The 13,229-nt window shown below is 46.1% G+C and overlaps 1 protein-coding gene across 4 annotated transcripts in view; it reads right to left on the bottom strand.

Annotated features, from left to right (window-relative positions):
- Window positions 1-1,684: 1,684 nt before the first annotated feature.
- The window catches only part of PMEPA1 (prostate transmembrane protein, androgen induced 1), a 46,625-nt gene continuing 35,080 nt past the window's right edge, over window positions 1,685-13,229 (bottom strand). For 2 of the 4 annotated variants that reach the window (XM_065032447.1, XM_065032449.1), the window contains 2 exons: window positions 7,622-7,675; window positions 1,685-7,525 (listed from right to left, as the gene is read on the bottom strand). In XM_065032447.1, the coding sequence (XP_064888519.1) occupies window positions 6,980-7,525; window positions 7,622-7,675 (600 nt within the window). In that variant the 3' untranslated portion in view covers window positions 1,685-6,979. Of the gene's footprint in view, window positions 7,529-7,621; window positions 7,676-13,229 lie in introns of all 4 variants that reach the window. The other 2 variants (XM_065032446.1, XM_065032448.1) reach the window with 1 other exon arrangement.

The raw sequence follows: 13,229 nt of genomic DNA, 5'->3' as shown, positions 1-13,229 counted from the left end.
TTATTCACAGCGCATAAAACGAGACATCTGTGTCTGTTCAGGATGGGCCTGGGTTTCCATGAGCCATGTCGGCTCCTGCGGAGCTCCCACTGTATCGAGGGTGAGGAGGAGCAGGGCTGATGAAGACTGAAACCAAGACAAAACTCACGTCTTTACCTGCTCAAACACACGCAACAGGTAGAGTTGCTTGTTTTGGTCGATGTGCTCGCCCTGAAATGCAGATTTTGCTCCCTAAAAGCTACCCCATAGCACAGCCCCCCAGCTGCTGCCACAGGCCTCCTCGTGAGCCTGTTTGGGCTACAAAGGTACCATCCCAAAAGGAAAGGAGGAATCCAGCCCTGGAGAGCCCGTCTCAGGACAAAGCATCGCTCTTTGATTGCAAACAGGTTAAAAATTATAGCTCCAAACATTCATGTGAAAGTTGGTCAGGGTTCTGCTCATTTAACACATGATTTAGAGGAAAAAAAAGGCTTCCTGGCTAACAGCCGGTGGTTTGTAAATGGACTGGAAGGCACGGAATGCTGGCAACACAGAGCGGCACTGTGTACAGCATGCTCTCCGGTACCGACCAGGTGCTCCGTGATGCCTCGAGAAGCCCACCTGCACCTCCAAATCACCACTCAGCGATTCATCCCGGAGCCCAGACTGCTGAGCCCAGCGTCCCACAGCCTAAAATGGCAGCAAGAGCAATTGAACCCACGGTGCTGCTCACAAACCTCACCTGCACGGCACCGCGCTCTTCTTCTGAGCAGCACCTCAGCTCTTCGGAACCTCTGGATCCCTCTGGGCGTGGAGACAGTGCCAGGCTTGAAGCCCCATTGCTTGTCAGAGTCCTGAGAGCAGGTGGGGACAGTCCTGTGCCACCCCCCAGCCATGTTACAGCTCTTGATACCAGGGTATTTTGAGTGATTTGGCTGTAAAGGTAGAAGGCCTCCAACCTGGGCTCATTTGGGTATTTGGCCCATGGGAGCCTGTGGTCAGTTACTGGTGAGCGTTCCCTGGAGCCAGGAGAGCCCTGCTGATGGTCAGGCAACGGCACGCTGTGAAAAGCAGCCAATTGCTTGCCACGAGGAGAAATAAAAGTGCTCCCCCAACCCCCCAAGGCAGCTGCTTTCCAGTCTCGTATCACTACATTGTCTTTCCAGCAGCAATCCGTAAAAATAAACTATAAGCAGGGGGCAAGTGGCACAGTCCTGGGATCAGAGCCAGAGGGTTGGATATGGAATTCTCATTCCTGGGCTAAATTAAGCTGCTTTCAGGCATCACCAGTGACATTTTCCAAAGTGGCCATCAGCTCGGGGCTGTGCAGAGTGTCCAGGCATCTAGCTCAAGTCCACAGGAGCAACTCACGCTCGTGGCTCCCTTGAATTAAAACCAAGTTTCCACCACTTGCCCATCCAAATCAGCCAGAGGGGATGCTTGGAAAACTCAGGAACCACTTTCAAAAACCCTGCCACCTTGAACGAAGATTTGTGATGAGCGAGAGAGCAGGGCTGATGAAACCAAAGGCTTAGGCAGGCTGATGAGACCAAGGGCTTAGGCAGGGCTGACAGCCTCCAGGCAAAGCACAAGGATTAACTACTACACACTCCTTAGTCCCAAGAGGGAACCCGAGGTCTGGCTAGGACAGGTGAACCTACAGGACATCCCTCAGAAACACAAAAAGAAAAACCCCTTCAAACAGTAAAGTTTTCAATCATTTTAATGTGATCACTGCAATTTGACCACAGTCTCAGAAAGGAGAAAGTTACATAAATTATCTGTGCTTAGGATTTGAGTCAATCTACACAGTTCTTGTTGATTGACGGTTATTCAAGTTAAGACCTTCTGACCATCAGTGATGTTCTTGGCTGAAAGGCAGGATCGCAAGTGTTGGACATACTGGTGCAAACCAGGAATGCTTCTTCTGGGATTAAAGCTGCGACACCTGATCTACTCAAAAAGAAAACAGAATTGTGCACGCACACACAGACTGAGCATGCAGATACACGGGAACCAGCTACAGCTTCATGGGAAAAAACACATCATGGCAATACAGAGGTCGGCCCGTTATTCAGAAGGCGACTTAACAAGGAAGGGGGGGAAAAACCACACAAATGTCAAGAACTGAGAATATTCATTTTCCAGTATTTGAAAATAGGAAGAGCTTTAGAAATTACACGGTGTTGGCAAACCCTGATTTTTGGGTAACAAAGCAAAAGGTGAAGGCAAATTTTCCAAAGTATTGTAAAATTTATTGTATAAGTATTGCAGCTTTTAGAATGACATATAATGGCCACTATCGGTTACTGTTACACAATAAGCGTTTACAACAGATTTTTGTAAATTGGCATCAGAGTACATATTCATACTAAAACAGCAAAATATAGATAAGTACTGCATTGCATGTGCTGTCAATAGTTTACATAAGTTTAAACTTGAACAGAACTCAGGATACAGGACTGCCTATAACAAACTCCAAAGGCAAAGCAATGCAACTGGAAGTTTAAGAAAATATTAATACAATGAAATGTGTCTATAAGGCAGGCAAATTAGGACTTCAATTTTGTCCTTCATGAGCTTCTATAGTACAGCAAAAATTTGATGCAGAGTTTCTGGAAAACTTCTGTTCGATTTTTGTAGCTATGTGTTGTACATAGAAAATCTCTGAGCGATAGAGAGACAGAAGAGATTAAAAATTCATTCTGTTCTCACCTAGCACTGTTAATGCTACACATCTGGATTCAGTCTTTTCCCGATCCTTAGTAAAAACGTTGGGCTTTTTTTTTCTTTATTTTTTAATATAGCAGTTAGTGCAATTTCGTAGTTCAATACACATAAAAAAGGGTGATTCTCCAGAAAGCAATTGGATTTCCTTATACCCCCACTTAAGATAGAATGAATTTCGTAACACCAATGGAAACAATGCACTGGATTAGTAAAGCTGAATCTTCAAACCAGTGAAACCAAGGGCTCTGAACACAAGTTTTACCAGTGTCAAACTCAAACAAAACCCATCCTTCCTCACCATCCTGATCGACACAACCACGTTCCCATTCCAGGCCAGTAAGATTTGGGGGCACTTTCAGGATGCTGGTTGCCGTACTGTAAGCTAAGAAACTCTCCAAGATTAACAACCTCTTTTAAAGCTAATGTGATTCTTAAAACTCCGAGCAAAAAGGCAGGCTAGGACAAGAGGTTGCTAAGCATTAGCAATGCTGTGTTTCTTCTGTATTTGTTTAAAAATAAATCATTCTTAAGGGGCCTGAACCTCTCTGCTGACAGCTGCAAGATGCTAGAAACTCCTACAGAGCAGGACCAGGGTCCAGCTTCTGGTACAAGTCTCTCCTGAGCTGCACAAAGGTCAGAAGGAAACGAGTAGAGACATCAGCAAGGGTGTGCAAAGCAAATGCTCTGCCTTGGTGGCAGTACGGGATGTGGGAACTGGGAAGAAATGGACCCCGAGGCAAAAAGTAACATTAAATAGTAATGAGAACAATGACAACAATAATAATAATAACAAAAAGAACAGACCGTTATTTCTAAACGCCCATTCAGAACTTGGAGTTGATCTGAGCCCCTGATCTGGTATCTGCACTTGCAATACACAGTTCTTGGGACTGCAAAGCAGAGGGACAGAAGAAAGGACAGAAGGACAGAAGAAAAAGGACAGAAGGTGACAACGTGGCTCTGTCGAGACGGACTTGAGTTGCACCCGCTGCCTGGGACTCGGGGCTCCCCCCATCTGCAGCCGCTCCCCAGGGACCCACAGGGGCAGTGGGGATGGGGGCCGCTCGGGCCTTGTTTGTGCAGGGCATGAACTGAAAAGGCATCATTTGCAATAGACATTTGGTGATGCTGAGCCACCCCATTTCACACTCATTGAATTCCCCAAATGAGAGACAGAGGTAAATAAAACTGGGCCCAGGAACTCAACAAATTGACCACGCGGCTGCAGATGCTTGGGGTGAGGCTTGTGAAATAAAAGCTCACACAGGGAGTGGATTGAGGAGAGAAAAACAGGACAAAACAAACAAAAATGAGGGGGGAAAAAAGGAGGATCAGTTGAAATTTTGAGGACTTCAAAGCATGAGAGCTGGGTTAATTGCACTGGGTTTTAGACCCTCTCCCACTACCCCTCCATCCACACCTCTCCAGACCCTGCCCACCTCCCTGGGGTTTGGTGGCAGGTGACAAGACAATCCCGTCACCCACCCAGCCCTGCTCCCCACCACGCCGCCCTGTGCGCTGCTCAGGCTCAGATGTGAGATGCGTATTCCACCCAAAACCTGCTGAGGTAACCAGGGTTTTTTGTAGCAAACAAACTAGTTTAGATCACAGAACAACAACACCCCCCAAAAAACAAACAAACAACAAACCAAAAAACAAACAAACAAAAAAACCCCAACAACACTATTCACGCATTTTGGCTCAAGAGGGCAGTAGATATTATATTTCGGTTTCTCTTTTGGTTGGTATCTCATTTACAATATCCACCGGAGTTTCCTATCTCCCCGCGTAAGAAATGTGCATAAATGCGTTCAAGTTCCCTTACAGCCCGCGGGAAAGAAGGGACTGGAAAACTCAACTGCAAGGTCCAAAGGAGCAAGAGACCAGACGCTGGTTACTTGTGATGCTAATAATGATTTTGCTTTCCCCTCTCTAAAAAGGGAGGGTTACTGTTTCTTTAATAAGGCACTAAATAGACATGTTACATAAAGGAAAGATACATTTTAAAAACTTGTATAAATTCATCATTTTTGTACCTTTCATGACAAACTAGATTTATTCCTTTGTGTGGTTGATTTTTTTGTGGTTTTTTTTAGGTCATCAAAATTTAGGTGACATGACTGTAAAGCTATGAAGATTTCAAGAGCTGTGGAAAAGCAGCCTGAAATATTGAGAAGGTACAGGACTATTTCTAGGCAAAAATTAAAAAAAAAAAAAGGCAAAAAGTAATGACCAAACTTCAAGTTCAGCTATTCATCATCTTCTTTAAAATATATATAAATATCGTTCAAATGGTCAGAACTTCAAAACCGTTCTCATGGTTATTTTTTGTTTTTCAAGTAATAGAAAAGTTGCTTAAATACAATAGTTATTGCCTTTATATCTTTCATTTATGTCACTCTACTAGATAGCATCCTGCAGAAAATTAAATCACGCCTCCTTGTCAAATCTTCGCTCTCTGTGGTTCTCCTACCAACCCTTCCTCACTCGGAGAGATGCTCACCCGGCCGGGGAGACGGGACCAAAAATGGGGTTTATTTCCCTTTTTCTTTCTCTCTCGCGCTCTCAGGTTTCCCACTCGCTCACTCCACCACATACAAATTCACCGCGAGGGTAAAACACCTACCAGACACCTACGCAATATAAAAAAATGTAAACAATAGCATAGTAAGACAAAAACGCTTCCAAAACCAAGACAAATAAAAGACGCGCAAGGCCGGGCGGGAGGGACCGTGCTGCGGTGGATGGGGACGTCTTCAGAAGAGGTAAAGGGGGTTTTGCTTCTAAAGCGTTAAGCGTATTTCTTTAGCCTTTAATTAATACATCACAGGAGCAGGTTCATATCCATCTACTGTATCCGATGCCTCTTTAGCCAGGATAATAAAGTAAAATATAGCGATGAGCAGAGGCAGCCCGGGGGCCGGCAGAGCTGCGAGGCGGCTGCGCCCCGTAATTCCAAATAGAGGCTTGGGAGTCTAATACAAAATGAAAATTACTTTCACCACCACCACACGTTTCAGCTCTTACTTTCAATGCGAGATTTAAACCCCAGCTGAGAGGCAGCCCGTGGGGACGTTACCATTTACTCCCATTAACTTCCATATTAACGCTTTGGCTCCCAACAGAGCCCCTTCAGTTGAACATGGAAAGAAATAAACCAAAAAACACTTTTGTTCCTTCAGACACAGAAGTTTATTCTCACCCCCACCACCCCCCTCCAAGAAGCCAGAGCTTGTCCAAAATAAAAAAATCAAGTAATTTCTGTCTGCTTCTGTCGTTACTGACTCTCAGAAGCGGGGAGGCTTTGCATTTTACCTTTTTACTCCAAAAAACTCTTACCGGATGACACACAGACACACACCAACTCCTCTTGCTTTGTAGGGAATGTATGAAGCCGTGACCGTCGGCGGGGACTCTGGGAATGAAGGGTTTGCATAAGACGCGGCCTGGCTCAGCGCTCCGCCAGGGCCGGCGGCTCCACTGCAGCGCTTGCCACCCCCTTCCAGCTACTTTGTTCTTCACTGCGACATGTATCCCTTGACAGGTTCATGGTAGACATGATAGAGGCTTTGACCAACACAAGCACTGACATATTTATATTAAAAAATAGTGCAAAATTTCAACATTTATATAAATAACTCTAAACCCCTGCTTTTGATTTTTTTGATTTTTTTCTTTTTTTTTTTTTTTCTTTTTTACAATGTAATACACGCTTTTTGAGTTGGCACTCAAAAAAATTGCCATTTTTCTTCTAGTTCAGAAAACAACTTTTGTGTTTTTTTTTTTTTTTGAATAGGCCTCTTCTAATACAAAAATACTCCTGCTCCTTACACATACACTTTCTCTTATTTTTAATATATATTTATATATTTATATTGCAGATCTTTAAACAAAATGTTTTTTGTGCAAATATTTTGTCTTTAAAGATAAGTGAAATAAACAAACAAAAAAAGCATTCACACACAGCTCAACTAGAAACAAAAATAATGGACTACGGTTGATTTTTTTTCCTTTTTTAAACGTCTAGACACAGCTCAATAAAGAAATGTTTCTGCAAGCTTGGTAGGCTTGTGCATTCAGACCAGACATAACAAGTAAATATTTATACATGGAGAGATGGGGAAGGGCTTTTTCTTTTTCTTTGCTCATCTTCCTCAACTCACTCTCTCCTTTTTCTTTTAATGAGAAGTGCAGAGTGTTTCATTTACTTTGTTATTTTCTTCTATTTTTTTTCCTTTTTTAAATTTTTTCTTTTTTTTTTCTTTTTTTTTTAAAAGGGGTGCCCTTTTTGTTTCTCTTTCTCTTTGTTCCACGCGGTTGTGCTCTCAAGGCCATTGAGTTGTGAATGATGGAGTCTGCTGCCCTCCAAGATCGAGGGCATCCCATTGTTGTTCTGCTGGTGCTGGTAAAACGTGGACCCGGGGTAGTGCCCGATCACCTCGCTGTAGGTCGGCGGTGGTCCCTCCATCCTCCCGTTGCTCCCATAACAGGTCGCACTGATGCCAGAGTTACTGCTGGGGGGACACGGCCCCCCGTACACAGAGTTATCTATCAAGTCACTGTCGAAGATGGTTCTGTTGGGGGGGGCCCGCACCGACTCTCTGTTGAGCTCCATTTGCTGCTCGGGGTCCCGCAGCTGCAGGGTGCAGGGTCCCTGGTACGGGGGGGGCTCCTCGCCGTCCGACAGTGAGATGGTGGGCGGCAGGTCGATCTCGTGCTGCATGTAGGGGTAGGTTGGCTGGAACCTGTTGAAACGGTCCCTCTGCAGAAAGGATGGCACGGCCAGGCGGTCGCTGGGTCTCGGGGTGTAGATTTGCTGCTGGAGGGAAGAGAAAAAGGAAAGAGGGCGAGAGGCGTGAGATGCTGCAGGACGGGACGGTGGGAAAGGCAGCGGCACCCGCGTCGCCCTCACCTCTGTGATGCCGTTCCCCGACACGGTGCTTTCCGAAGGCCACAGGCTTCCCTCCTGCATTGGAAAGGAGAAGAGAGAGCGGTGAGTCCGACCACCCGCGGTGGTTACACTCCCTCTGCAAATGGCTTGTGCCAGGTTCCATCCCAGGTACGACGCTGCTGCAGCTGCAGCCATGCGCAGCACCGAGCCCTTCGGCGGCACAGGGTCCAGACCGTGCTTTTGCCAAGAAAGGCTGCACCAGGTGATCCTCGTGGTCCCTTCCAGTCTAGTATTTTACAGTTCTTCAAAACAGGCAACCAGCTCTGGTAGGAGCATTAGCTATTATCATATATACTGGGTATCACATGGACATATGCTAAAGTATTAGAGTATTACCACCAAAACCACTTCCGATTAAAATTTATGTTCATTTTCACCTCCATAGACCACTTGCAGAATGAATGATGAGAACAACACCAGCAAACACCACGTTCTCCCGTTCGCAGACTTCCCCCCTCCTGCCCACACCCACCCAGCATGTTTCTCTCCCTGGTTCAAACATGCCAGAGGATTATTTTTCAATTTGTGATCCATGAGCCGTGGGTGATTCACAAGACATCAGAAAATGCTCCATGAAATAATGACAAGATATTTTTTTTTAAAGAAAAACCTCACACCCACATCCTGATGCACACAATCAAGGAAATCATGGGAAAATAAAGATAATAAGTGAATAACCAAATGTTAAGCCTAATTTTGATTTGGCTAAAAACACAGAAATCTGTAGCAACAGGATGGTTCTAGAGTATTTTTCCCCCAAAAGGATAACTGGGCCTTGGTTTAAACAGACTGAGGAACTGTGATCTAGAGGCTTCTGTACACTGCAAGCATCACCCTGATCCTGCAATCCAAACCCAGGCGCCAACAACCCCAGGCATGATAAAGCCACAAGCCAATTTCTCCCAAACCATGAGATTAGTTTACAATTCATGATCAAAACACACAAACAAAGGCTCTTCCCATTTGCTGGTGATACTCTGAGCATACACAGTTCACCCCAGACACTTTTGCCTTAAGAACTAAAATATTTAAATATTGCTAATATTCACATATAGCAACATCCCTCCGGCAGGCAGGGCTGGAGGAACACAAGCCAGAAGGCTCATAATTATAACCTGCAAGAGCTGGCACCTCTCAGTTCCTTGCAGGTGAATCCCCAGTTCTGGCACAGGCAGGAGTATTTCCCACCAGTGGAAAGAAAATGCCCAATATGTTTCTTTTTCCCCTTTTCCCCTTTAAGGTGTCCCATCCAAAGGCCATACCCAGCCTATGCAGCAGGGTGAGCAAACCACAAGCTTCCCTGCTGTGAAAAATACTGTTTTTACAATAACCGTGGCGGCGGTCAGGGCAGCCCGGTGAAAGCCTGGGACGATCTGCAGCGTGCTGCAGCGCCACAAACACCTTTGCTGATAAAGTCAGAAGGGATCCTGCATGTCTGATGCTCCCTGGAACTCACCCAGCTGTGAAGCACATCTGGCCTAACTCCAGGCTGCAGCATGCAAGGCAAAACATTGCTGCATACCTTTGCAGACACCCCAGCACGCAGCTGAGCAGCATCTCCACTCCCCCCAGAAGCGTCTCGGACAGGGGACAGAGCAGGGGTGTCCCCATGGGCAGAGCCAGCCCCAAGCCCCATGGCAGGAGCCTCAGCACCCAGCCGTCCCACACCACACATCCCACTGCCCAAAACACAGCACCAGCACTGCACTAAAATCTCCAACGATGCCACCAGTTACACCCCCACCCCCCTGGCTCTCTCCCCTTGCCTTTTTCTTCTTTATTTTCCCCCAACTTCAGAATGTATTTTCTCTTGTTGCATTGCATGTGCTATCAGGTTCCTGTTTTTGAAGCTCTGCACATAAACCTCTAGGCAGTAGTTGCCAGTGCAAGGAAAAGTGATTTATATGGAGATGAGACGGCCCAGATTCTTCCCATTTCTCGGTGTTTTCAGGGAGCATCTCCTTGGAGCAGAGGTCAAGTGCTGCAGCACCGGCATCCTCCCCAGCGGTAGCTGATGGTTGAGCTGTGTCCACACAGCCCTTCCCGAGCAAGACAACACAGTGTTTTATACAGAGCTCCAGACTTCAATACGCAACAGTTTACATAGGCATGAACTGTTTAGTCTGGTCCATTTTACAGGTATTTCTTGCCTGCAGGGATAGTCTACAGTCAAATTCCCCAGCAGCCAAAAGACCCAAGAGGAATTGCATCTGCCACAGATCAAATCCTCGCCTCTAACACCCCTGCTCAGCCACAGTGCTGACACCAAAGGGCACGCAGAGGGTATCCAGCACTGCCAGCCTTTCCCCTCACGCCGAAGGATGCCCAAGCAGCGGGCAGGAGAGGAAAGGACTTAAAAAATTGTGTTTACTTTGCCATGTCCCCGTGGCAGACTTCCTGAGCAGCGAGTACCCCGCTGCCTTCTGCTAGATGTTTTATATTTAACTTGGCGGTGGGCAGCGCCATGGCAATATCCCATCTGCTTCCCCCGCTCCCGGGAGTGATGTCAGCCGGCTCCCCGAGGGCGGCTGCAGCGCGGCGCTTCCCGGCGTGCCCAGCATCGAGCATCGCCACGCTCGGCCGGGGCTTCCCGCTGCGGCAGCCGGTGGGGAGGGCACGTACGCACCCCTGTGCGAGCTGCTGCACCCCAAAACATCCCCTACCCCTAAGTACACACTTACACAAAGCCTGCACCCAGTATCCCGCTCAGGTGCTCAGAAGAAAAGCTCACAGATTAACTCATCTGCTTGTACAGATGCTCCAGGCACAACACAGGGTTGCAAGAATAGCAAATGGGTAGAAACACCATTAAAACTGGATCCACAGAGGGATAAGGAGCAGACAGGGGACCCATTTTTTTGTAGGAGCCGGATCTCTGCAGCTGTTATTAACCACTTCTCCTGGGACTCCAGCGCTCAGCCTGCGCTGAGCTGACCAACACGGACCCTTTGTCTCACACACCACTGTGAGCCCACCTGGGTCACCTCTCCTAAAAACTCAGCAGGGGGATTAAAATTGCCAGAAAGCAAACAGTAGTGAGATAGTGCCTCAGAGACAGAAATCATACACACCTGTAGCCTTTGCGTTTTGGCCATGGGACAGGTACACAGCCCCACCGAGCTGAGCAAAACTGCGCTACCCTGAGGAAGCATCACCCCTGTAAATCCTTGTCCTCGGGGCTCTCCTCACTCACCTCTCATTTTTGGAATATTTAGGACTTGAATTCATCTCAACAATAGCTGAGCCTAAAAAGCTACGGCTTTCTGAAACAAAAGCTGAGATTCCAATGTCCATTGAGCAATGTGGCTGTAAAAGCCTTTGCAAGTATTCCAGGACTCACTGCAGAACTTAAAATCATTTTTTAATTTCTTTTTAGAGACTGATCTTCAACTTTCATAGAGCCACTTTTTTTTTAGTAACGTCAGAGAATTTTCTCTGTAAAACTGCATGGTGCAGATTAAGTCTCCAAGCGTTCAAGAAGACTTATATTTTCCATTTTGAGGGACAAAGATAATTGGGAAATTGCCTTTAAACTCATTTTTCTTGGTGGAGAGGGACATCACTGTTTCAAAGGTGCAGGGACAGTGGCATTCTTAGTGCAAAAAACTCTTCAGTAGCATTTCTTAAACATTTTTAGTTCTGGAAAAACACAAGTTCTTTGTTATAAGGAGACAGAGTTTAGGTACAGCAAGAACGGTGATGGAGAAACACACATGTAACGTAAGAATTTGTTGCTAGCAAGAAACACATCAAAAAACCCACCAACAACCACCACCACCAAGAAAACAAAATGAACAACCTTTAGGGAAACTGATTTCTCCTTCACTTGTAATTTTTGAGCTACAATGAAGGAGGACAACTCCGGCAGACCCAGAAGCATCCTGTCATGGGATGAGCTACTTTAATATTGCAGAAGGTGAAAAGCATGGACACGGCTCCAGTGCTTGTCTGTGGTTACGACAGCAAGATCTAGTTTGAGATCTAAAAAAGCCCAACACCAGTTCAGTGCAAGTTTAATGAATTAAGTCAAGTGGTACCCAGTCCAGCACAGCCTGTCTGCTCGTTTGAATGCTCGTTTAGACTGGAGCTGTGCAGGGAAGGGGAAGAATCATACAGGGGCAGGGGGAGAACCCAAACAGGTACATTCACATTGCTTTCCTTAGCTCTGAGAAAGGTTTTGAAGACTCTGCATCCTCACTCAGGTCTAGCACAGGTGTGCAGGTAAACCTTCGCTGAAAAGCCATTTAATCGCTGATGTGACTGAAGGCTACTAAATAGCAGAGCTAGTTTGGTGTAGGGACTGCATCAACCCCAAATTTTTCTTCCATCTCCATGTGATTTTCTCAGCCTTCTTCCCTCTTAAAGAAAATAAACAATGAGGCCATTTAACAAAACAGGAAGTAGTGTATTAAAAGACTGGATCTGATATTTGCTTTGAAAATGTAAAATGAAACATTTTGGTATTGTTCAAGTAAAACATTCTGAATAAAAACGAATAGAGAAAAAAAAATATGGAAAATGGGAAAACAACCTTTCTGCTGTGTTTAAAAACTCACAGGCTCGGGTGCCCACCTTTTGCCACTGTTGAAAGCAGGTACATGGGACAATAGAGACGTGAGATTTCTGTAACCCCAGATGTTTAGGGCTGGCCCCAGAGCTGGTGGCTGCTTGAGCAACAGCGCTGTACTGGAGACTTGTTAAATAAAAGATGTTAGATATCTCTCCCTTTAGAACAAAACCCAGCAATCCCAGTATTTGATTTTTATCCTGCAGCCCCACACAGACCAGCACAAGGCAGCAGCGATGTGCTCAGCCCTGGAAAGCCGCAAAGGAGAGCGCGCAAAGCAGTGACCTTGAGGGAGCCCTATCATTTAAATAGCTTTAAGATTTTAGGGGTGAACACGAAAAATAAAAGTATCAAGATACACTGCACTGAAGACAGAGCCATGCAGGCAGCAGTGAATAGTATATAATACATGCTCACTCTCCAAGAAAACGTGCTGTCTTTGTATGTTCTCTTAAGTCTCTCTGAGCTGCTGTATTTGAGGAAACCCTCCAGCTGTGCATAAAACAACATCTGCCTGAGGCTGGAGAGGCTCCTCCTCGAGTCTTGGTCAGAGGTACTATTGAAAACTGGACAAAACCCTTCAGTATTTCCTACTCTCTTCGAGGCAAACAGTCATTTTTATACAGTCATTTGCGACTCTCCACCTGGAGCTTGCAAAGGACACAGTTGGGGCCGTCAAAGGCAAGGCATGTGAAACCCAACTGACTGAGGGTACGTGGTGGCTTCAGGAACAGGACACACCAAGAACAGCCTCGTGCAGTTACTTGACTGATGTGAAGTCTTAATTGCAAAGCTCAGGGCAAAGACACGAGGCTACAGCTGCCCATGTATCCCAACATACAGCACCCTAAAGAGCAGAGGCATCCCTAAAAGGTCCCCGCATAACCAAGAGACAGAAGATGATGCCAAGACCCAAGCTGGAGGGTGTTTCTTCACGCAGTGCCAAATGGCACATGGGCAAACACGACCCAGACGAATGCTTTTGGCTCTAACATTTCTCAA

This window comes from Columba livia, chromosome 16, assembly GCF_036013475.1.
Source record: "Columba livia isolate bColLiv1 breed racing homer chromosome 16, bColLiv1.pat.W.v2, whole genome shotgun sequence".
Taxonomy (NCBI): domain Eukaryota; kingdom Metazoa; phylum Chordata; class Aves; order Columbiformes; family Columbidae; genus Columba; species Columba livia.
Note: the sequence above shows the minus strand (reverse complement) of the source record. Positions and strands in the feature narration are given on the sequence as shown.